Source organism: Haliaeetus albicilla, chromosome 7, assembly GCF_947461875.1.
Source record: "Haliaeetus albicilla chromosome 7, bHalAlb1.1, whole genome shotgun sequence".
NCBI classification, from domain to species: Eukaryota; Metazoa; Chordata; class Aves; order Accipitriformes; family Accipitridae; genus Haliaeetus; species Haliaeetus albicilla.
In genome coordinates this window covers 24,573,061-24,599,158 of record NC_091489.1, presented here as the reverse complement: position 1 = coordinate 24,599,158, position 26,098 = coordinate 24,573,061, and the positions used below count along the sequence as shown (strand labels likewise).

General features: G+C 40.4%; 1 protein-coding gene across 8 annotated transcripts in view; it reads left to right on the top strand.

The window, feature by feature from the left end:
* Window positions 1-26,098, top strand: part of L3MBTL3 (L3MBTL histone methyl-lysine binding protein 3) — an 86,654-nt gene that overhangs the window by 15,222 nt on the left and 45,334 nt on the right. For all 8 annotated transcript variants that reach the window (XM_069787374.1, XM_069787373.1, XM_069787379.1 and 5 more), the window contains exons 3-9: window positions 7,839-7,950; window positions 11,342-11,501; window positions 12,492-12,630; window positions 13,919-14,003; window positions 16,524-16,615; window positions 20,360-20,464; window positions 22,093-22,228. In XM_069787374.1, coding sequence (XP_069643475.1) covers window positions 7,839-7,950; window positions 11,342-11,501; window positions 12,492-12,630; window positions 13,919-14,003; window positions 16,524-16,615; window positions 20,360-20,464; window positions 22,093-22,228 — 829 coding nt within the window. The remainder of the gene's footprint in view (window positions 1-7,838; window positions 7,951-11,341; window positions 11,502-12,491; window positions 12,631-13,918; window positions 14,004-16,523; window positions 16,616-20,359; window positions 20,465-22,092; window positions 22,229-26,098) is intronic.

The window sequence follows — 26,098 nt, the reverse complement described above, 5'->3', positions numbered from 1 at the left end:
TAAATTTGATGATGAAGAAATTAACCTGTAAATAAAGTTGGGCAGCTAATATTGTAGGAGACTATAGTAGTGAAACGTGAATGGTGGAATAATGGTCAGTGGAGCTGGGTATTGCCAGCCCTGCTGTAAAGAAGGTAACAGTGTTTCAGTGTTGTGTTTTTTGGATGCATCAGTGCAGCAACTCAAGGCAGTAAAGTACATACTTCCACCTGCCTGTTCTGAAATTGCGTTCAAGCTTGCTTGAGATAATTAACATTTTGAAAATAACTTATTTTTTTTCTCACATGATTATATGTCAGAAGTACCGGTAGTGTCTCAGGCAATAACTAAGTACGGTGCTTTTTTAGTGCAAAGCTATTTCTGTCCTCACACAGTGGCATGTGCTGCACTTTGAATCTGGGGAGGCACTTCTCTCCCGGGGGAGAGTCCTTGAGAGTGTCCGTGGGAAACGTCAGCGACCGGGAACCGGTTAAATCCCTGTCTCCACCAGGAAGGTGTTATACCAGGGAGAAGATAGATTCCCTGCAGGGAAGCTGGTAAGAGGTAGTACAGGCAGGAGAAAGCAAGGCAGAATAGACTTTCTCTGACCACATGTGAGCCCCAGCAGACGTAACTAGTGGCCTGGTCTTTTCCACATGGCAGTAACTTTCTTCTGTTGCAATCCAGTGTAACTAATTAGCTCATGCTGTGCTTCATCGCCATAGATTTCTGGTTAAAACTTTGCATTGTCATAAAATGATTTTACCTTATTTAAAAAAAGAAAGACCAAAAAGGAAGTTTCACTATTAAGAACTCCAAAGGCAAGAAATGCTGGAATTAGGTTTGCCTTTGGGTCTTTAATTGGGCTTCCTCATGTGTAGTCATGGTAGAGTCTTCATTTAAGTGATCACATGCTATTTTACCACAAAATCTACTGTGTCATTTGCTGCAGATGCTGTTAGACTTGTAAATAACTGGGCAGAGGATTTCAGGAGGGAAAAGGAAGTTTTGCGATTAATGTAGGTAGATCCCACACAGGAAAGCTTAGCGCTGCGCTTCCTTCTACCACAACCTTCCTGTGTGGTGCTGAACAACTCACTGGTACCAAAACTTTGGCTGGTAGCCATTCATTTTTTATTTGTCACTTGCTTGGGTTCCCCATGAGATATTAGCATTTGGTATTTAGAAATATTTTGGCCAAAGTAATTCGGAGCCACGGTTGCTTTGTGGGTCAACTTCTGGATCAATAAGCATCATTTTGGCAGGCCTTGACTTCCAGCTCTGTCACTGATTTACGTGTTACCTTAAGAAAGTCTGTTTAGGTGCAGTTTCCTACTCAAGTGGAGATAATAAGGCAGACGGAGTTTGCAGTGGAGAGAAATAATTGAGAAGCCCTCTCGTACTAAGGTAATTCTTGAGCACTTGGGGCGGTGGAGGGGGATTGGAAGAGCCTGAGGAGTGTCTAAGAATAAAGTAGATAAACATTACTGCAGACAAGACTGAGGTACTGGTGGTTTGCTGGAGAAATGTCAGTCTCTCTGGCTAAAGGTATATGTATTCTGATGGTACCTAAGCTTTCAGTTCAGAAGCGATGAGAGGATGTTCCTTTTTTTTTTTTTTTTTTTTGAAGGTTGTAATTTGATAGTAATCCTTTCCTGCTTGTGCCTGCCCAGATAGGAAAAAACCTTCCGTTTTGGATGCAAATTGTTCTCTCTTCGTTACTTCAGGAACAGCCTATTCCAGTGTTACTGAAACATCTTAAAATCAACCAAAGATGGCTTGAAGTGCTTGACTTTCTTGCTCACAGCATCATTCCAGTGAGAAGGGGTCTGGCCCTGCCCCTTGGTCATGGTGTGAAATTTAATCTGCTGATTATGATTTAGGGAGCCCTAAATAGCCTGGGATCCTACTTAAGTTGTTTGTCTTTTGCCATACTTACAGAGCAGGAAGGCAGGATCGCTTCTTATCATTAAAGAAAGGGAATAGTCAGGTGCAGGGACATGTTTGCCTAACCTTTTGTATCCCTGAAAGAGTCAAAATTTTGTGACCAGGCAGGCATCAGGGGTCACGTGCTTACTGAGTGCTTTGAAATAAGCTGGGAGCAGAGTAGTCAGAAGAATGAAGAGCTAGGAAGAGATATTTTTATTTTCTAAGTGGCTGAGAACAGAGCTTTTCTTTCAGGAATTACTTGTAACAGTAATTGCTAGAGTGCCTAAAGCTTTTTTAGATACATGCTCTTTGTTATTTCAGTGGGTTTTTTTAAAAGAAAATAAACAGTCGTTCTACTTTCAAACTGTGTAGAGTAAATAAGACTGGCTTTACTGCTTGAAGAAAGAGTATAAAAATACCCAACAGCTGCCTCATTTTCTGAATGCTATCCAGCCCCTGCCTGGGGTAGGGGTTCTGTGGAAAAAATAGCATGTGATTGTGCACATAAAGACTGTATCACACACACACATACACAGAAGAGGAGAATGGTTGAATGGACAAGTTCCAGCATTTACTAACTTATTCAACTTAAATAATATGTAAAAAGTATGTTGGCATGTGGCAGGATGCGGCTGGACAATACAATGTCTATAGGCAATTCTTTCGCTTTAAAGAGAGGAGGAGCTGTAAGATGCCAGAAAGGCTCTGATTTATCTGAGCAGTCCCACTGAAATCACTGTGATTAAATGGTGATTAAAATCAAGAATGATGGTAACTGTTTCCTAATCAGAGATCTGAGTGTAGTTCTTTGGCTTGTACCACTGGAGTCCCAGGTGTCGGTCCTCTTGACAGACTGCTGTATAACTGCTACTTTAAGTTTAGTTACTTCGTAGGCATGAAGAGCATTTATTCAGTTTACTTTTGTTGTGGATAATATAAATTTTGCAGGTTTCTTCTGAGATAGTCCACAGTCACACTGTTGTGGGGTCAAGATAAGTTTTGTTCCTGAAGTTACTGTCAGAATGCAACAGTTGTCTTTATTGCGATGAACTCTCTGTCCTTATCTTGCCCAGTAGATGGTAGTGTTGGCTGTTTTTTCTAATTTATTTTAAAGCTGTGCATTAAGATGTGTGGGATTTTTTCTTCTTTTTTCATCCTTTGCACTTCAGTTGTTCTTCCTTTTTCTTCGTTTTTAATTCTGCTTGTTCTCCCAAATAATATTTTTACCTCGTATAAAACAATAGCAGCCTTTATTCTGATAAGATCTCTGTGGGTACTGATGAGATCTTGTACACTCTTAAAAGGGCACAAGTAACGGCAAATAGAGATAGTCTGATCTTTGTTGCTCTGAATTATACACATGCAACAGTAGGGACTTAATTTGAAACTAGATTGTATGTATTTCTTCCCAATAGCCTTGAGTTTCTAAGAATTAATCTGCCATATGGTAGACATTTTGCATTGTTTGCATATTTATTTTTATCCCACATAGTGGCAAATACACAGAGTATTTTTATGAAATGCGGAGAAAGAGAACTGAAAGCCCTTTTAACATATAATTCTCCCTACATAAAACTACAGAGTACCTTCCAGCCTGCATGATAAGGCAAAAAAGTTCCATTAGGAATGGACAGGTCCTAAAGCCACTGGAGGAGGGACAGCAGAAGTCTACCTGCAGTGTTATGCTTAGTCATGTTCACTGAGAAAAGTCAATTTCCATGGTTGAGCCCAGCACTTTGTGGGCAATGAATGACAATGGGCTGGCCAAGAACCTGGAGCAGCATTTTCGTAAGAACAGAAGGAGCTTATGCGTAGCCTAATAAAACCAAGTTTGGGGGTACATAATTCCTTGCTTCAAATGTATACCCAGAGAGTAAGCACTAGGGTACTAGAGCTATGTAATCCATAGGGTAATATTGGGTTAGGAACAAATGGGTATAAACTGGCTATGAATAGATGTAAATGAAATGTTAGAAGAAGGTTTTTCGAGAAAGAAATTCAGGAATGGACTTTAAGTAGAGGCACTGGTAGCAGAAAATCTGGCTGCTTCTCCATTGCAGCTGAAACATTTATGAAATACTTTGTGTGATACTATTGCCTGCAATATACAAAGGTTTCATCTCAGTGACTTATGATACTTGTTCCAGTCCTCTGTAAATTTTAATGCGATTTTAATTTTTAAAAAAATGTTTATTGATAGTAATTTTGATCCCTGTAGAAGAACTTAACATGTGGACGGACAGACAGAAATGGTTCAGAAAGTATTTATAATGTTTGATTATTATTTATTTAAGCCTTGATTTCCCTCAATGTGTTCTTTATTTATTGAATGAATATTAAAATGTTCTTGGGGATTAAATTAACAGCCATATAAGCTGAAGTCTGGTATATCAGGGCATCGTTTCCTGAGAACATTGAAATGTATCTCAACTCTGAGTGGAAGGAATCTAATGATATTTAGATGGAAGCTGCTGTTTAATTCCCCTTTGATCCTTGTGGAAACTGCTAAATAAGGCAGCTAAATAAGTTGTGTGTTGTATATTTACCCACTAGCAGTTGGACTCATCCTGCAAACTCAGTTTATGATATATTTGTGTTAAAAGAACTGCAGTAACTTGAAAATGTGTATTTTTGCCCTTGTTGCTCACCTGTACATGAAACTTTGAAAGTGAAATTTTTTATCCAAATGTTATATTTATTCCTGTTTATCTTTCTGTGGGTTCACTCGTGAAAGCTGTTGAGGTTTCTTTCTCCTCTTCTTCTTTGCCTTCTGATGTTTTAAGACCGTTGGCTCCATTGGGTGGCATAGAGAACTATCTTCATAAGAGGTAGCTTAAAATTTGCAAACTGGCATTTGACAAAAGTCAAGTGGATTAAATTCATACCCAACAAGCTCTATAATTTATTCTCTTTTAAACATTGAAGTGACCAAAATTGGGCTGCTTTGTGAGATAATATAAAAAGTACTTGATAATGGCCTGACTTTGTTTCTGTCAATGGGAATTTTACTGTTTGCTTTAATGAAGGCAGGTTTAAGGAAAATCCCTTCATCCAATGCAAATTTATTTATTTACTTAAGAACTGTTGTGACTTAAAAACAAATTTTTACTTCTCAGAAAGCTGTGGATCTGTCCTCGGAAGTTAGCTCAATGACACTGTTTCCTTGCCTCTGTATCACCTGCTGTGAACTTCCAGACTGTCAAGACACCTGGGAAAGTGTATGGGAGGACTGCTCTTACTATATTTTAGCTTGGATCACCAAAAGTAGAGGAAATATTATGACAGGACCTCTACCTTTAATTTTTTTTGTTGCCTCCTTTCTAAGTAGAAGAGGCTTACGAAAACATTGATTTTTTTCATAGACACAAAAACCACCATTAATCTAGATCCTTTTTTGTCGTGCTTCCAACAGTAGACACTAGTTGGCACATAGCTCTGGCAGCTCTTATCCTGTGATGACTTCGTGCAGCATGCTGCTCTGTACATCTGTTTATCCTGTTCTTAAGCAATTAACCTCTGTCACAAATTTTTTTGTTGCTTCTCCTCCCCAGCTAAAGCCAGGGTATGACTCCCCGGGTCTGAGGCATTTTTCTGGTCAGCTACGGAGAGCTCAGCGTGCGCAGTAACGCTGAAGCTGTAGCTGGGGAAGCGGTGAGTGAAAGCAGACGTATCTGCTTCAAGTTTGTGTCTGAACAGGAGCTGGAGGCCTCTGACACTGATACAGGGGAGGCTGCGTGCAAAACCAGGAGATGCAGAGGTCAGATGGGGCAGCGGCCTAGTAGCGTTGTCGTACCCTCCTGCCTGCTGAGGCAGTAGCAAGTGGTTACTCTCCATGACAGAGCCCATGTTAGCATGGTGGCCCGACTGTGGAAGAGTTGCTTCCTTAATGGTTCGGCTCTCGCTGCCGTGAACAGCCTCCAATGAAAGGGTAACTGGGAGCAGCCTTCCCTGCAGTCACCTGTCTTTCATCACTTGATGTCTGTCAGTCAGCCCTCGGAAGCCAGAAGGGCTGGCAGGCCGCTGCGCTAGCTAGGGTGATGTCTTGTGTCCCACAGGAGGCCGCGGTGGAGGAGGAGCATATGTATAGTGTCAGGGCTGAACATCAGTCGGATCATGCAGAAATATCCCAGGTATTAATTGGACTGTTCGGAAATACCTTTGGCGTACAGATGTTCCGGCTGATATTGTATGAAGGTGCAGGAGAGTGTTTCCAGAAGTTGGTTAGTAACCTCCCTGTGACCGGCAGGTTGGCGGGCTGTAGCACCGAGTTGCAGTCTGTGCTCACAGCCTGCTCGCTGAGCCAGCTGCTGCAGAGTTAGAGCTCCTGGAAGCAAGCGAGGTTTTCCCTCTGGCATCCACCTATTGCAGAGGCAGCAAAGCACAAATAACAAAAATGAGCTTAACCAAAATAGGGATCAGGCTGGCTGCGCAAGTCAGCCGTAAGACACAAGGATCCTCTTCTGAATGGTAACTCCACTGCTTTTCTTTGGGTGGAACAGCGTGAACGTCTGTCCACAAACTGGAGTATGAGCATGGGGTGTTACTGCATTTGGTTGCCTTTCAAAGCTGAACTCCTGGACTTTCAGTCCAGATGGATTTATCAAGAGTTTGTCTACGCTGCGTGTCTATTGTGAGCATAGCTAACCTCAAGTAAAAATCTTGGCTCCAGAAGTCATACGACTGTGCGAGGTTCTCCTCTTCTTCCCCTTCTACCCCTCAGCTTATTATTTCTGAGCTGCTTGTGTTCCTTAGGACTTGGTGGCTCTTTGCAAATGCTGAGGCTGGGAGAACCGTACTAGTGAAAGCATGCTGTTGTGGTATGTACGTCATGGGGCTGACCTTTGCTTTCAGTCGGGATGTCTTATTTTTGGTACTATACCATAGCAGGGTCCAAAGTGAGTGGGGGTGATTCATCCTGCAGCCTCCAGAGGCGCAGAGAAGATCAATGTAGTGCCAGGCAATTGTTTGCCTTCTCATTTTCCCAAGGTAAAGTTGCCCAACCAGAGAAACAGAAATAGGCCTCATGCACTGCCCTGAAGGAATATTCTCTCAGGTGGGTGCCGGGGAGCTTTGAAAGACTCTGTCAGGCGTAATTTTTTCCTGTTGATCTCTGTTGGTGAGGGCACCTCACTACTCCAGACCTGTCCTCTGTGGCAAAGCTCAGAGAGTTACACCCCTTCGCTGCTCAGAGCAGAGCATCACGGACAGCCTTGAGTTCAACTTGTGTAACCAGCTGGGCCTGCAAACCAAGTAGTGACTGGGAAGCTGAAGTAGTGCTGTAATCATTATAGCATTTGGAAGACACTTTTCTGCTGGCAGCAGGATGGATATAACTCGCAGTGCTCATGTGTAAGCACAGCAGGTGGGGTATTGTTGAGCCTTGCTTCTGGCTGACAGTAATATCACGTTCAGGATGTAATTAAACAGCTCATAAACTGCCTTGAGATGTTTGTTTATGTGCACTTCACAGCAGAGAAGTACTGTGTTTTTGGAGGATGCTAAAATTTTGTACTCTGTGAAGCATTTGTATTCAATGTTCAGTTCCCTTTTCCTCAACAAAAATACTCAGTGATTGGAGTGCGTTATTTTGCTGGCAAAGAAAAGCATACGGTTAGGAGATTTTTCCATGAATTTCTGTTTAATGACTTTTGATTCTTGTGTGTAGGTTAGATATTGATCTGCATGTGGAGGCATCTATATCAATATCTATGCAAATTAATATTTTTAGATAACAAAATAAGTTTGCATTTTGCTTGATAGAGACAAGAAAGGCTTGTTTCCAGTTCCTTGGGGATAAGCAGAAACACACAGAAAATAGATAATATGGTGAGGACACCATGTAAAAACTATCTTGGTGAATAGAAGATGATGCCATAAGAGAGTATTAGTAAATTTTTACTATACTCCGTGCTATTTGTTTTGTCTTACAGTTTAGAGTGAATGAATTTGGGGCCCTGGAAGTGATTACAGATGAAACTGAGATGGAAAGTGTTAAAAAGGCAACTGCTACCACAACCTGGATGGTTCCAACTGCTCAAGAAGGTCAGTTAAGAGGTAGTAAACATTTTCTGTGGTAGACTGTATTTTGTTTAGCATATCAGTTTCTCTTAAAGATTGCCCCCCAAAATAAAAAACCAAAACTTACTTGCTTTAATGCACAGAGTATCTCTGATGATGTTACCCGTTTCTTGGGGTGTAAGTATGAAAATAAATGCATTTGAAGTTAAAAGGAAATAATTCCACTGTTAAACATCTGAAGTTCAATTACAGACACAATTTTTTCTAATAGTAATTTTTTCTAAGTTTAGAATCAGTATTTTCGCTCTATTTAATTTGAAAAATAGTAAATTTCTTACTTGAAAATTATTGAGATTTTTTAGATGTTATTTCTGTTGAGCTGGTTCTACAGACTGTCCACAGACTTTACTACCTGCCTGCAGTTCATTTGTGACCGAAGTACCGCACACTGTTGTGGTGGGTTGACCCTGGCTGGACGTGACGTCAGGTGCCCACCAAAGCCATTCCATCACTCCCCTTCCTCAGCTGGACAGGGGAGAGAAAATATAACAAAGGGCTTGTGGGTCGAGATAAGGACAGGAGAGATCACTCACCAATTACTGTCACAGGCAAAACAGACTCAGCTTGGGGAAAATTAACTGAATTTATTACCAATCAACCAGAGTAGGGTAATGAGAAATAAAACCACATCTCAAAACACCTTCCCTCCAACCCTCCCTTCTTCCTGGGCACAACTCCACTCCCAGATTCTCTACATAGTCCCCCGCAGGGGGACGGGGAATGGGGTTTACAGTCAGTTCATCACACGTTATTTCTGCCGCTTCATCCTCCTCAGGGGCAGGACTCCTCACAATCTTCCCCTGCTCCAGCGTGGGGTCCCTCCCATGGGAGACAGTCCTCCATGAACTTCTCCAATGTGGGCCCTTCCCATGGGCTGCAGTTCTTGACGAACTGCTCCAGCGTGGATGCCTTCCACAGGCTGCAGTCCTTCAGGAGCACACTGCTCCAGTGTGGGTCCCCCATGGGGTCACAAGTCCTCCCAGAAAACCTGCTCCGTGGGCTTCTCTCTCCATGGGGCCGTAGGTCCTGCCAGGAGCATGCTCCAGCGTGGGCTTCCCATGGGGTCACAGCCTCCTTCGGGAACCCACCTGCTCTGGCATGGAGTCCTCCCTGGGCTGCAGGTGGATATCTGCTCCGCCGTGGACCTCCCTGGACTGCAAGGGGACAGCCTGCCTCACCGTGGTGTTCTCCACGGGCTGCAGGGGAATCTCTGCTCCGGCGCCTGGAGCATCTCCTCCCCCTCCTTCTTCACTGACCCTGGTGTCTGCAGAGTTGTTTCTCTTACATGTTCTCACCCTCTCTCCAGCTGCCATTTCTGTGCCCACTGCAACTTTTTTTCCTTCTTAAATATGTTATCACACAGGTGCTACCACTATTGCTGATTGGCTCAGCCTTGGCCGGCAGTGGGTCCATCTTAGAGGTGGCTGGTATTGGCTCTGTTGGACACAGGGGAAGCTTTGATCAGCTTCTTACAGAAGCCACCCCTGTAACTGCCCCCCGCTACCAAAAACCTTGCCACACAAAGCCAATACAACGGTAAACCACCTTCACATGATACTGGCTGCTGCTCAGCTGCTACCACCGATGTCAATGTATGTCTGCACTGTTGCCTTGCTGCTGCTGACTATGCTTTTTTACAGTATTAAAATGAGTGTGTAGTAACCATTTATGTTTATCTTGAATGATAAAATTCTAAGAGTTATAGTGTCTTCCTACCAAATAAGGTGTTTCCTGGATTTAAAATACTGATGTAAGGAAACACCTTTTTTTTGTTCAATAAAAGCTGAGTTTATATGGTCATAAGTTCTGAAAATCTTGATACACTGACTCCAGCAGTGATGGAGTAGCATGAAAGAGAATATCACAACCGGTTTTGTGATTACTTACAACTGCCTAGGTTTTTTTCCTTGTTGATACTACATTTTATGAATTTTCTTTTAAAATATGCATCCTGTAAGTCCTTCGAAAAGCAGACTTCAAAATTTTGGTTTAATAATCATCAGTATAAGCATGATAAGCAAAGTCAATGAAAGTTTTCCTTTGCTCGTCCCCCACCATTAAGTATTAATTGTCATGTGACTTTTGTGAATAGATGAAACATTTACACCAGTGGGAAAGTAGTTTGGGTTTCAGCTATGAGGTCTGAAGCCTCAGACCACAGGTACTCTCTTCTGTAGGTCTGTCTCCAAGGCAATGATAGTTATTAAAAATTCATATCTGTGATGAGGGTGGCAACAGTGTGATAGCATAGTAGCGCAACAGGTTCTCTCCTTAGACTGAGAGATCAGAGTTATCTACAGTAAAGCATACAACTTCACCCACTACGGTCTGGTAAACCTGAAAAAAAAATGTTGCTACTGAATTAAAGTGTGCTTATGGACACATAAACATATCAAGTAATCATCCTACTACTACCTTACACTGTCCTTGATTAATTTAATGCTCCCCCCAAATAAAAATATTGCTAAAATTTTCCATCATGAGAAGAAATGGTTGTTTTGAACCACTCCTGAGACTGGAGTGTAAATACAGCATATAAATTACATATTCTTCTGGTGGAGATGGTCTGCACACAAGAGTTCATTTGACTCCGCTTTCACAGGCAGTACAGTGCTCAAGCAAAAGGAATAGTTTGTGACTTGAAATTTGCCTTTTGGGAGAGTGCAAAGTCAACGACCTGCTCTAGAACCTGGAGAACTTGACAGTGCTTCATACTTGTCTATGAGTGAAAGAAATTGCATCCTCTCCTAGGCTACAGGCCTCTTGTGGGGAAATTGTAGCTTAGGATGAGTGAGTAACTTAGTATTTGAAAATTTCTTTGTTACAAATCAGTGATGTTTTTACTTCTGGTAGACCTCAGGCAGGTTGAGCAAGAACTACTGCTGTGAGAGACTGTAGAATGTAGTCAGTGATTTACTTCCAGAAATAAGGTCACCTATGAAAAGATAACTCCCCCCCAAACCTTTTTCCCAAATGACCCTATATATAGGTCAAAAATGAGGCATGTCAGCAGGAGATGAGGTGATGGACTCCTTGCAGTGATGACTCTGTGGGCAGTCAGTCCAGTGCCTGTCACAAAATTCTCTCCTTCCATGACTAGCCACATCAAGTAGTGTCGATGTGCCACTGATGACAGAAGCATGAAATCGGTGGATTCTTCTCTCTCATGTTGCAATATCAAAATCCAACTTGCTTGTCAGGAATATGGACCCCATAGAGACACGTAACTCCCAGTTCTTCATTCTAACAAGGGTGATGTGACTTTCATTTTTCTGTTTGCTTGGCAAGGCCTGCTGAGGGTGGTTGGAAATGTATCACCTCTACCTTAAGTGAAGTTACTTTTTTCATTGTGCAGCCTTTTCAGAGAAGACAGGGATCCCCACAAGGTTGAAGGAAACTGCAAAAACGGATGGACTTGTTTTCTGTGAAAACTGTTACCGCTATGGTACCATAGAAGAATTTGTTCCTGAAGGGAAATTTTGCAGCCAGAAATGTGCCCAGCAAGTGAAAAACAAGTAGGTGCTATTATAAAGCATAGAAACGAAGAATTTGGCATAAATTCAGCATGAGAGAAAAGTGGTGGGGTAAAATGTTAATGGTGGGGCAAAGGGAGATATTAAGCAGCCATGTTTTGGTGAGTCTCCATTGGTTTATAATGTTCTTTCACTGTTTTTCATGTAAGTGTGTTAACATTTGGTTTTGTCTAACACTGATGTTGAAGGCAGTCTTCTTTGTTCAGTGTGCTGTGTTCTGCTGTCAGATGCAAGTGGTAAGATAGTCTATGGGATGTATGGATTGGTATCGGACTCCCACCCTGTTTCATAATCATTGGAATTAATCAGTAATGAGATGGTTGGTGTGGTAAGCTAAGTGCAAGAACTGTGTTACAGATGACAGTGAGTGGGAACAAGCATACTGTAGTTTCTTAGTTCCTTTTTTTTCAGCTAGTGCAGTTCATCTCATCATAAAATGAGGTTTGTGTTAGTATGTCCGTTCTGTATTGCATATTAGTGCATTATGGCAGTTTTTAACATCTATGATTTTGTGTATTCTCCTTCATTTTTAGCTAATTGCTTCTAAGTTTTCTGTTCTGATTGCTTGTTTAGCAATTTGTAGTCACATACCAGCCTTCTCCAATTGGATTTGTCAGTGCTAACAATTACCTTTGCTTTCCTTTCTGTAAACTGCCCTGCAGTCCTAAACATTTCACAGTTTGCTTCTCTGTGAGATTTGATGCTACATGGGAAAAGACACAGTGTTTAAAACATGCAGAACTTGTTCAGCGTTAATCTGACAGCTTTCCTTTTGTAGTTGCTATTGTGTGTCTTCCAGATTAATTCTTCTGACAGATGTAGTTTTCAGTAGTATTTCTAAGAATATATTTTGTATAATACCCTGGGACTTACAAATGCTTGACCTTCGGATTTACTTGCCTTTTACTTGTTTTATGAATATGAGAAGTAAAATAATATTGGCTTTGTGTCATTGTGTTACTCTTGTAACAGAGAACCAAAGGAGGAAAAGCCCAGCGTGGAGTGCAATGGGGAAGATGATTCCAAAGGCATTCGGAAAAGAAAAGCAAAGTTACCTCTCAAAGAAGAGTCCAGGGATAATGGGGAGAAGAAAGAGAATCCGGATGAAACTGTTAGTATGCATCATAAACCCATTCCTGCGAGTATTTTGGTGGGAGTTTTGCCTTATACTGTAATGTCAGTAACTTCATCAGTCTACACAGAGAAGTGACGGCATCACTCTACCGGAGCCACAATAAGTAGTTGGTTCACTTACCAATTTAATTATGCCTCATCAGTAAATTGTAATTATTGACAATGAACTTATAAGAACTGGTTTTTTTCTCTTCCCTCCTTTTTTAAGAACAGAACAAAAAGAATTTAAAGGAAAAATGATACTAACCTAGCCTTGCTATGTCTTCAGCATAGAAAAATAGGAATACATATTTCCCAACACTTGTTACTTTGTTACTCTGCACATGAATAAATTACTATAGACCAATAATTTATTTACGAAGAACGCTACGTTACAGTTAAGATAATACTTTTGATTTTCTTAGTGTAATTTGCCTTAGAAAATCATAGCTAAAGGTTTGGTTTGGTTTGTGTTGCAGTGTAATGTGCTCTGGGGCACCTTTTGTTTTTTTCCTTTTGGATTTATTCTTCATTTTAAAGTAAACTTATCACAGTGCCTTCCCATAATGTTTGTTTTCCTGTAATATTTGTTTTGTTCCCAATAGCTGTGACACTGCTGGGAGGAGCAGTTTTGAGGGAGAAGGGGAGAGCTCTGCAACTGCTGAATTGTCAAAACGCTGAAGACACTATTGTCAGAAGGGAATTCATAGTTCACTGCATAGCAGTATCTTAGGCAGAAGTCAGGGGATACCTTCTTTGCCTCCATGCATCTGCCCTCCTAAATGAGTACTTAACTCTGTTCATTTCTTCAGGTGCTAACAAAACTGTTAATACACAAACAATGAAATAAACAAAAAGGATCAGTACCATTTCATATTTAGTAAAGCAATTGTACATTTGAGAAAAGCAGACTAAAGCTGTGAGAGGTTTTCCTTTAAATTATTTTGGAAGCATGAACATATCAAAGATACTGCTATTTATCTCCGGCTCAGCGAGGCCTGGTGAAGGCTTTGTGATCTGTCCCTGGCTAAGACAAGGCTGGCTGCCTGAGTGCTGGAAATTGAGAGTCCTTCTGTCTGTCATTTTCACTGTGTTTGCTGTGATTTGTCACTGATGGCTTGCTGTGTTTTTACTGGACATCTGCACGTTTGTTTGAGATCACAGAGAGCTATGTCAGTAGCCATTTAAATGAAGTCACGGTTAAACCTTGGGTGTCTCCATTTTACTGTACTAGACTTCTGAACTAATGAGGTTACTGTACTTTTTTTTTTTTTTTTTTCCCTTAGGAGGACAAACCTGAAGGAAGGATCTTGAGAGTCTCACAGAGAGCCAGGAGAAAAAGAAAAGTAGAAATAACAGTTTTGAAACAAAGTAAGTTAGATTATGAAACAAAAATCTCAACTATTAATTCTTTAGGTCATATCCATCTCTTATTGTGAATTGTCAGCATTGTTTCACTGAGTTTGTATTCCTTTATTTGATACATTTTTTTTTCAATTCTGTAAAAAGAGAGTGCCAGTCTTATTTACAGCAATTAAGTTTTGAGGATTGAAGGACTGAGAGAGCCAAGTGAAAACTGGGAAAAAACCCCATCATGTGGAGATTGATTATCTTTTACAGAGAGCCAGTTTATATACCTCTGGCAGTGTGGAGGAGGATATAGTGAGTGCAAATGTAATTGATGCACATTTTAGGGTGGTTGTTTTTTGGGTTGGTTTTTTTTTCCATCCCTCTAAAGAGTGCCAGTATTAAAGGGAATCAGGCCCAGTGAGTTCCGAGATGTTGAAAGACCTATATTAGGCAGACGTGAAAGTTTACTTTTGTTTCCTTGGGGGTCAGTTTTGTATCTATAGTATGTGCTTGAAATAGACATATTTATGGAACTGTTCAGGAATAATTGCTATAATCAGTCCAAAGGGACATACACCACATCAAGCAGCATAATAAAACATATTTTAAATGAGTGCTGTTTTTTTCAAGCTATTTGTATGATAGATACTTCTAGGAAGAATTGGAGAATCAGCAGCTATCATACCTCAGTGGTACACCAACCACAAACTTACATCTTGCCCTCCAAAGTGTTTCTTGTGGTAGACTGGGAGCCATTACCAGAAGTTGCCAGGCCGCTAATCAGCACAGAGCTTCAAGTAGCTCAGCTGCACCTTAGGCAGATCAAATACTGATCGAAGATGCAACATATAAAAGTTATGGAAGATCCCCCTCCCAAGACAGAATTTCTCCTGAAGTATAAATATTATTTCTACAGTTGTTTCCAAAGCTGAGGTGATAAGAAGTGTGAGATATAAGCACAAAGCCAATGCTGTATGGAAATCACTGCTGTCCAGTGACAGAATGATCTGTACAGATTTCTTCTGTTGTTTTTTTTTTTATTTTGGAAAATGTCAGTTCAGCACAAGAGATGTGGTATAAAAGACCAATTTATAACCAAGCACATGACTGTGTATGATTGTGCTGAGCAACATATCTCTTAAATGGAATAGATAAAAACGGGGTAAATCACAAATAAAATGGATGTGCTTTAATAGTATTGAGTGATTGCTGACATTCTGAAATTCGTTATCTTTTGGTTACATTATCAGCTTTCTTCAGGGGAGTTTGGCATCGCTATTGTTATGGTTCATGTTTTAATCATAAAAATGCTTAGCCAGACTGTTACTTAAGGGACTTAGTTCTCTTGTGAGTAGCCCACAGTCAGGATCAGGCCAGAGTCATACTGTGGACTGTGAGGAATCCTCCTGGCAGCATGAGTTTATGGTCTGAAATGCTAAGCGAGGAGGCATTTTAGGTGAAGGTCAGTAGAGCAGAGTGGAGGTGTATGAAAATAGATAACGTACATGGCCAGCCTCACAAGCCATCTGTTTTTGAAGTTCCTGGCTTTTGCTAGCGCAGTTAGTGCCTTATTTTCAAGGCCTAAAAACTGTTACTCGCTGATGTGACTGTAGCCAGTATTAAGATGGACTGTAGCCAATGTTACAATTACTATGCAAGTGCATGTGAGTGCTCATACTATATGAACAAACCTGAAACTGGAGGTTTCTGTCATACGCTAATAACATGATGGGGGGGAAAAAGCACTGGTGACAGTTTTGATGGCTTGGAGAAATTATTGTTAAATCACTGTCTCTCCACCCAAAACCATCAAACTACCAAGTGATGGAGTTGGTTAGAAACGTTCTGAATACTGTTAAAGAATAAAGTGTTTCAACTGTAATTAAAAAAGCATGTAACGAATGCTATCCAGTTGAAAATGCTTCCCAGGAAAAGAAATTCTCTGGAAAAAAAAAAATTAAAATATTGACCTACTTTGTGATTAGTACTGATCTTTCTACATATCTGCATGTCTTAATGCTTCTTATGAGCAATAAGGGAAAAGGGACAGGGGGCAAGACTTTGTAAGTTGTTCTCGTCACCTGAAAGAGCTTTTTCTTGTTACTGATCAATATTTGAACTGCTGGAAACCTTTCTATACAAACCAGGAGCCTTCATGTTCCTGGTTTAGAAATTAACTTTTCGGCTTACATGTGTGTGTGATGCTGACCTTTAATTGGTGCTTTTAGATGTTACTGAGGTAGAAAAGTAAAGAACTAGGACTGCAATGTACAGAATCCATAGGTTTGTGGGTGCAAGAACAACAGTTACCTGACCATCCTTGGTTATATCCCCCTGCTTGAAAAATTAACAACCTTTATGTTCCTGGTGCCATTAAACCTACAGAGCTACTTCTGAAATAAGTCCTGAGAAACACCATGAATGCATTTAATAAAATGTAGATTTGAGATAGGCATATTATAAACTTCAAAGTATTGTTTTGGTTTTTTTCTTGAGAAGATAAGTTATAGAATTCCTTTGCTATTGTGTGCTTCTTTACAGCTGTACCCTCTAAAGGAAGGCAAGCATGGTGTTGGGCATCCTATCTAGAGGAAGAAAAGGCTGTTGCAGTACCTACTAAGCTTTTTAAAGAGGTATGACCTTCTAAAGTTTAAATCAGTCAACCACCTAAGATCATGAAATAATTTGAAGATTTTACACTTCTCTGGGGGAAAACCTACATGATTAAAACAATGCTATCCATCAGCAATTGTCAAGATAGTTGGAACATGTGAAATTAGTTATCTTTCTCTGCTTTTTCAGAGAATTCTGTAGTTGTAGATGAATGCTGTCAACTGAGACTACAGAAAGCAGATGCTTTTCCAAAATCTGCAAGTTCTAGCCTTTTCTTCTAATCTCTGAAGCTAAAAATCTGATACATACCCTCATTTTTCATGCCTTATCATTCTCTTTAAATATGTTCAGAAAGGTGGTAGAAAGATCATCTTCTGGCTTGTTGCTTTGATTATATTACCCGTCTGGCAGCTCCTGCTGACGTTATATTCTGTTACTACGTCAGATACTAATTTGGCTTGTTGCGATTTTGCCTGTCATCTGATTGGATGTCACATCATCATCTCTTGCTTGTACTTTGCCTGCTACAGTACTCTTTGTTATTTGTCATCTCAGTGCTTTCACTAGTGCTGTCTCTCTTGTTTGGAAGAGAGCTCTGTATGCAAATCCACAAAGCTTCCATGCTGTTCTGTTCTCTTGCAAAACCTGGCAAAACATGTGAACGTGTCTCAGCTGCTGTACTTCTGCTGTGTATATCCGGTATTATTTCTTGCTAATTCTGTTCTTATTTGTAGTCTGTTTCTTGCATCTATTTCCATCTGTTTGCTTTATACTTCAACTATTAAATCTTTTGTGCAGGAATTAGCTTTTCAGCTTACATGTGCGTGTGATGCTGACCTTTAATTGATGCTTTTAGACATTACTGAGGTACAAAAGTAAAGAACTAGGATTGCAATGTACCTAATCCATAGATTTGTAGGTGCAAGAACAACAGTTACCTGACCATCCTTAGTTATATCCCCCTGTGCTTGAAAAATTAACAAGAAAAAAAAGTCTGGATAAGTAGTGTCTGCATCTGGAATGTAGATTTACAAAGCATTGCTCTGCCTTTCTGAAGTTCCGTGAAATGCTCTTGCGGCACACAGGCATATACCAGCCTTTCTGGGCACTGCACGTGCTGGTAAAGTCTGGAGTTACGTGATGGTGTATGGTTTCCTTTATTTTTTCTCCACAGCGCACCTTTCTCATTCAGTGCATCTTACTTAATGTTTTCTTTTAAAGTGTTTAGCCTCCTGGTAACTCCAGGGTTTTATTTAGTGTGCAGTACTTAAAACCTGTAGCGGAGAGAGAATTCTTAATAACACTCGGAGGTGGCCAGGTAGTATTTCTCAGTTTTACAGATGGACAAGCAAGCCACAGGAACAGTAAGATTAAAAAAAAGAAAGCCCAAACTTCACCAGCGATTTTGAATCTTTGATTTCTGTTTGGATTGTGAGAATTACTCTTTTTTTCTCTTCCTTTTCCAGTTCAGAAGCTGTACTTTTCATGGTGTTTTTTCATACTCTTAGTTAGGAATGGTCAGGATAATGGAGAGTCCTTGCCACTTCCTGGTACTTAAACCTTAGAGTAATTTCTAGGCTGTGACTGACAAGCGCTTACTGTTCCAGTAAAACAAAATTATTGAGCCTTGAGTGTTGTTTTTTCCAATCTCCATCTCCCCTGATGTAATCTGTTGGGTTTTGTGTATGTTCTTGTACCATACATAAATGTTTCTAATCCTTGGTCTGCCATCTGCTCATCTGCTGAATCCTTTTACCCTTACTCTTATTTTGTTCTTGTATATCTCCTTAACAAAGTATCTTTAAATGTTTGTTGTAAAGATAATATGTGATTACTAAGTTTGTCTTAGCTTTACCTTGGGTGATGTATTGAGAATAATACACAAAATTGAAATCTGCTGAATAGTATTGAAGTTACTAGTCTTCTAAAAGTTGCCTGTTACTTTGCTGTAACAGAAACCAAATTAAAGACTGTGTTGCCTTAGAAGTTTTAGATTTGACATTGGGAAGAATAGTGGATAATTCATGTCTTAAATTTCAGGAAATACCTGTGTGATAATTGCTTAATTTTTAGTGTATTGTTTGTAAAATTTTGTACTGTTTGTACAGTAATGTTTATTATAATAATGAAAGAATAAACAGATCTGTGACTTTTTAATTGTTTCCTTTCTTTGTAATTTTATTTGTGCTTGCTTTTGCAAAATCTCAGTTACATTTTTGGCCACCAATCCTCAGTGTGTCATTATTTCTAGCATTTCAGTTTTCCACTGAGGTTTTTTATCTGTAAGGTATTTATGATATAGATGACATTAACTGCAAGTCTGTGCACCAGGATGAGATTTTAAAATTTCAGTTTATTGATTTAAAAAAAAAATGCTCTGCTTTTATATTCCTCTTGAGGAAGTATCTAGAATTATGCATCGTGTAACTTCATTAAACTTTCATTAATAAGATATTAAGTGTGGTGATGTTAGGATGAAATAACTTTTCAAATGCATGTACTGCACTCGGATACTCTGATCTCTTAACTGAGGTTTACAAAGTGATCTAAGCTATTTTTAGATAGGGACTTAGAGCTGTGGCACTATTAGCTGGCCACTTTAGGCTGATTTAAACTGGTCTGGTTCTCCATTTCCCTTCTCCTTGACTGCATATTCCTGCTCTAGTGCCATGCACTGCTTCTTTTTTCTCCTGGGTTTATTATTCAGTTCTGCCAGTTGCAGCCAAAGCCACCAAGGAGAGGATTCCCTTCCTTCCAAGTAGGTAATACCTCTGAGTACCTCCCTTGGTACCCTTCTCTTTCTGTTGACTGCAAAGGTACTGCAGATGGCTAGGGAGCATGTGTAGCTTTTAGATAGGAACAGGAAGGGGGAGTATATAAGATGCTTCTCCTGTGTTTTGTCTGTAACCATTTGGGACATAAAAACTGTCTGGCTGTGAATTTGTTAACCCGTGGAAAACCCTCTTCAGTTTTAGTCAGTTATTTTTCTGATGTTCCCCCCAATTTAACCTTCATACCTGCTAGCTTGCTTCCTTCTTTAACAGAGGGCAGGAAGCATGATGCATGGGACACTGATGCCTTCTGGTTGAAAACATCCATTCTGCTTTGTCTTGTTTTCACTATCTGTTTTTTGAAAGACATTCTTTGGGTTCGTTTTAGTGTGATACAAGGGTTGTCATGTTCCTGTGATGTAAAAATATTCCTGGAATACTAGCTGATCTGGACTCAACATATAAAGGAGAAATTAACATCAAAGAGGCCATCCCTATATACAAACAATGTTTCATATTTCTGCCTTATAGTTCATTTTTGATGACCTGAGTTGTGGAAATGAAAAGGCAAAATAGGGCATCATTGTTGTGATTATTATAGGAATGATGACCACCAGGAAGGTGTCAAAGTGTCACTGTACAGACTGAAAACTAAATAATTACATTGTTAGAATGTTTTATTGACAATTAGTGAAAAAAGTTGAGGGCAAATCATGTCATCTTCTTTCCTTTGATTAAAACTTTTTTGCTAGTTCTTTATAATTTTCTTACATACTCTCAAGTTTTAAGTCATTCTAGTTTCAGTGTGTTTTTTGAACAATCATCAATTTTTCTTTTCCGCTGTCTGTTTTTAAAAAGGTGAAACTTGAAGTGATTTATTAGTTCTTACAGAAACATGAATAATAAATAATCATTGTTCTTCTTCTCATAAAGATATTCTGTCTTTCTCTGGTATACTTTCAGAAGTATTGAAACTGTTTTTCTCCATTGCAGTATCAGTCTTTCCCATACAACAAAAATGGATTCAAAGTCGGGATGAAGCTGGAGGGCGTGGATCCCGAGCACCAGTCGATATACTGTGTTCTCACAGTGGCTGAGGTAAGTAGAGGCTGCAAGCAGCCGTGGTGCAGGATTACAGGAGAGACTGAACCAAAACAGCAACAGCTGAAAGTACTTGCTCTTCCCTAAAAAGCAGACAGAAACTGTATGTAGGTAGATGGCTTTTAAATCAATAATGCTGTATTAAATCTACCTGACAGACATGTAAAGACTATATCCAGTGCCATGCAGCAGTGACTGTTTACATATATTTAACATATACACCTAGTGAAAACAGTATTACACTAGTTGGATGATGTGTGCTTTTTCTGTAATCCTGTAGTTTATATTTAAAAGAGAAAATAAGTAGAAGAACTCTGACAACTGATGTATAACAGTTTTATAGAAGTTTGATAGTATTTATAGTTGTTCCATTCACTGATACAAATACCTAATACTTTTTTGTGTTGCAGTTCTGCTACAATTTTTGGGGGCTGATGGCCTCAGAAATTGCCTGTATTGGCAAATTCTACAAGTTAGTATACAATATAAACTCAGTTTGTCTTTTTGCTGCAGTTGATGAAATAATTTTTCTGATGAGTAGCTTCTTTGCTTTTAATAGTATAAATGAGAACCCATTTCTCAGTTATGTTTTGTATGTCTTTCAAACATACCTTACATTAGTTTTTACATAGTTTTACCAAGGATCCTTTTTCGGTTTTGTTTTGTGGATTAAAATGGGGAAACAGGAATAGGTAGGTACTCTGCTCTGTATCATTGGTATTCTAGGCAGCTGTAATTTTGCAGTTTATATTATGTTTTTATGTTCCCATTTCTGGATCTCTTCATGGCCCATAGTCATATCCCCTTTCTGTGGATATCTCTTCCATTTTCTTGGGGATGGTGTGTCAGTGGTTGGGTATTTCCTGTGTACCTTGTGCTTGGCACTAAGTGATGGGTCATGTTTTACTGCAGGATGGCTTGAATTCCACAGAATTCTGAGATGGCAGACTGAAAGTTATGTCAGAGTATAAATTAAGTATAAAATAGGGTGACCTTGATGTCAAGAGATTTTCATTGATGACTGCAGGAAAGTTACGGTATTTGGCACTCAGGAAGATGTGGAGAACTTTTGTACAGAGCGAGGGATTGTGTCCTGTTTTCCTCTCGGTGGTTAAATTATTACTTCATGGAATAATAAAGTTCTGGGGGATACTCCACTGATTTCCCTTCTTTAGTGACAGTTCTCAGGATGTCTCTGGAGAGCCTGTTGAACGTAGGTATTGTTGAGTGCTCTCTTGCATATTGGTTAATTGGGATAGCTTGAGAGCATCATTATCTGCACTTTGTCCATGATTGTATCAGATGTATTCATGCTGTTCTGTAGGGTTTCTGTTTTATTCTGATGTTGGGTTGAACAGTTCTTAAGTTCTTGAACACTAGTGGCAATATCCAGCTTTTAGTTAACTCTTTTCACCAGAAGAGGAGGCACTCAGACTGAGAATAGCTTTGCTTTTTTATTCTTTCCTTTTTATCAAATGAATTTATTCATCCAGTGTTGGCTTGAGCAGAAGTAAAAGGCTGACTGAAAATGCACTGTTGTTATACATAATACTGAACAGAAGCTGTTATGTGTAGGGCAAATATCTTAAAACATAGTGTTGTATGTTGTACATTCTTGCTTTTAGGTTTGTGGCTACAGAATACGGCTCCATTTTGATGGATACCCAGATTGTTACGATTTCTGGGTGAATGCTGATTCTTCAGACATTCATCCTGTTGGATGGTGTGAGAAAACAGGTCACAAGCTTCATCCACCTAAAGGTATTGTTTAGTTTGAAATGTGAGTGTTTTCCATAGCTCAAGACTATCTGTGTAATGCTATCATTATTTTTTTGGCAGAAACTTTTTTTGTTCATCTAGTTAGAGTATTTGAACATGGCAAATTAAACTCTACTTGAAGTCTTGCTAAAATCTGGAGGTTCAAATCCTAACTTTTTTATTCAGTGGAAATTCAGAGAAAGCAAGAAAACAAAATCAACCGTAAGAGTGATTCATAAGGTATTAGGAAAGAAAGTTAAGCAACAAACCTAGGCCCCAAATGAATGCTTATTGCAAGTAAAACGGCAGCATACTGGTGACGTGTATGCTTAAACTGAGGTCTCGCAGGCAGCTGAGAATCCTTTACTGGAAAGCCTTAGAATATTTTCATTACTAGATATTGATCACCATTATTGTACATGTGTTGGCACGGACTAATAAAGATTGTGCTCTTGCCACAAAGAGTAAGCTTGAAATAGAGGCAAAAGAGGAATGAATGAATAATGGGGGAGAAAAAAGGGTAAGATTACAAGCCCGAAAGCATAATTTGTACACAGCTTATGTAAATGGTATACACGTGTTGGAATATGTGTAATTTGCTTGCTTAATTATTCTATTTCAGATTATGCAACTCCTTTGTTTTGGCAGATGTAGTATATCTGCACTGAACTGTGCCGTGAATAAATGGGCTCCCTTTTGGGGTAGGAAGGGAATATGTGGGGATGAAGGGAGCAAATCCTGAAGGCAGGAGAGGGAGAAATAAATGAATGTGGTATTCTGACATACAGAGTTGAGGGTAGGATAACATGGTTTCAAAAGGCTGCAAAATGATGAGTGTACAGAGTCAAGAGGATGCATTATGGAGAATTATAAAACTGTGGATGTAACTGCTGGGGTGTGGAAGGTGAGAGTAAAGCTACTGAAAGTGTACAGGCAGAGGGCCTGCCAGTGTGGGAGAGGGTGGCCTTTCTGCAGCTCAGCCTTGGAGGAGTATGAAGGAGCATGTGCTGCTCTTCTGAGCATTCTGCAAGCTCCACTCTGGCTACAGGAAGGAGTGCTCTGTGCTGCTGCTCCAGTACGGGAGTTTTCATTGGGTGTAGTTCTGCAGAAATAGCCATTTCTTGAACATAAATCAGAATTTCTCAGAAGGTTGGCCTCCACTGAAGTAGTAAGTTACGTGTAGCAAATGACTAGTCCCCAGATACAGAGTTACTGATGTTATTACAGCATGCTTAGTAAGTTTTATATCTGTCGTGAAGGTTTGTCATCTTTTCCATCTTAAATGCCTGGTTTAGAAAGCTTAAGCTTTTTTTACCAATGAGTTATCACTGCTGGAGGAAAGTTGCTGTCTGTCTCTGAGTCAGTTTACTGAAAAGTGTCTTCAGTTTCTTCTCTGGTTTTAAGGTTATTCTTTTGTGTTTATTTTTTTTCACCATACTAAAGCAGCGGATAGGTCTTTTTCTTAGGAAAGTCATGGAGCCTATCAGAGGTGTTGAGGGAGACAAGTTAGGAGGATATGTTATGGTAATTCTCAGGGTTCTGGTTGTCATCCTGCACAGCTATGTACTCCGGTCATCCCCAAGACATGTTCTTGATTTTGAATAGCAAGGCTGTTCTCTGGTATTTTTATGCAAGACGTGCAAAGTGCTCTGCCCTTTGCATGGCTTGGCTCTGTCACTTCACCTCAGCAGTAAACCATTTCATCATTGATGAGGTATGGTGTGATTGCTGGAACCTGCTCGTGTACTCGTGGGACTTCTTCTGTTGTCCCAGTGCCAGCCTAGCTTGCACATGGGTTGGAAGAGGAACAGGGAAGAACAAGCAATATGGTAGACTCATGCATTGTAAGGAAGCTGAGGGCAAACAGCCATTCATCAGTTAAAACATATTTTTTCTAGTTTTTCAGCAGGAGGGCTTTCACTACCTTTGTTTTACGGATATTTGTGGAGTTCTATTATTCCGAGGGGAGGGGAAAGATCCCAATCAGGTTGTGGGGACTTTTTGTGTGTTTTTATTGGGTTGGACAGAAATGTTTTGCTGTAATAATTTAATAATGATTTCTTTTTAGTGCTCACTGCAAATCATACAGACACTAAAGCTGATACCACTAGTGACATAGGGCACAGTATCTTCTATAAAATACCACCTCACAGAAGAACTCAAAGGTTTGCATTAGTAGCCATTCATTTTCCAGATACAATGCAAACTTATGACCTTTCTGGTGTAAACCATAAACTATTTGGAACCCGGTGGCCTGAGAAAGGAGCAGACACTCCTGCAGTCTTTGTGTAGTGCAGCCCCGGTTAATCACTCCCGCAAGCTTGGGCAGAAGCGTCCTGCTTCACAGGAGGGGGTTGTAAGGAGGGTGTGCTGCAGGGGGATTTTGGGGCCTGGTGACTCACTCCTTGTTTCTGAAAGGGTTGGAAGTGGGTAACTTTCCCAACAGGCCAAAGTCCATCTTTCCTTGTGAGGGATGGGAGGCTATTTATTGTGATGGAAGAGGACTGTGGGGGACGTGAGGGACATGAGAAAGGAAGAATATTATTGTAGATGTTTTCTGATACATACGTGTTTCCTTGTTTATTAAAACAGAAGGAGCAGGTAATTCTTGGTGCCGCTGGTCAGGACAGGCCTTGTAGCAGGGTGTGTGCCATCCCCATGGCAGCAGAGGTGACAGGCAGCTGTGCTGGGTTTCCAGCGGGTGCAGGGGAGCAGAGCTACAAAACCAAACTGGGCTTCACGGGAAGAAGAAAGATGGTGTTTCAGGATGCTGTTCATTCTGTGTGCAAAGAAGGTCACTTTCCTGTCTCACAGAGGTGAAACCTGCAGAGAGGGGATGGATGTGCATGTGTTCCCAGAATTATCATGGGCTCTGCCATGGTAATACTGCTGGGCTTTTGCCTGGATTAAGCCAAGAATTGTTTGGATACCAAAGGGAGAAGCTGGTGCAGCAGAGGCTGCCTGGTCTTCTGAAACCACTTCAGAGGAGTTGCTCTGCAGTCAGCAGAGAAGGGGAGAGCTTTGAAAACTCCCTGTCACTGAAGGTCCCAAAGTAAAAATTGCATTGACCTTTTCTGGGAAAATTAATACAGCTCTGTAGTGTTTCTTTTTAAACAAAAACAGGTGTTAGCAAATCAACATAGATGAAAGCATGTGAACAAACCAAAAGTGAATGTTAAAACTAAGACTTACGATCCTATCATCATCAAAAACAGGCATTAGTGGGAAATGTGAGACATGACCTGTGTGTTGGAAGTTCTACTCCAGGAGCCCATATAGTCCTAATAACGGTGTAGTTTCACAAACTCTTGAAAAGAAAATTTCACCAACAAATGACTAAGAAGAAAGAAAGATCAAAGTGAGAAGAATATTCAGATTTACAGAAGATGAAAATGTATTGCTATATTATAAAAAAAGCCCAAGACTCGTATCTACTCTTATCTGCAGAGCAGCCCTGCAGAAAGGGATCTGGGGGTGCTGGCCAGCAGCAGGCTCAGTAGCAGTCAGCAGTGTGCCCTGGAGCCAAGAGGGCAAACCCCGTCCGGGGGTGCATCAAACACAGCCTAACCAGCTGGTCAAAAGAGGGGATTATCCCACTGCATTCAGCGCTGGGGCAGCCTCACCTCAAATACTGCGTGCAGTTCTGGGCCCCGCAATTTAAGGATGTGAAGGTCCTTGAATGCATCCGGAGGAGGGCTACAAAGCTGGTGAAAGGGCTGGAAGGAATGTCCTGTGAGGAGCAGCTGAGGTATCTGGGTTTGTCTCATTTAGAGAAAAGAGGCTGAGAGGCGACCTCATTGCTCTCTACAGCTTCCTGAGAAGGGGGAGTGCTGATCTCTTCTCCCTGGGATCCAGTGATAGGACACATGGGAA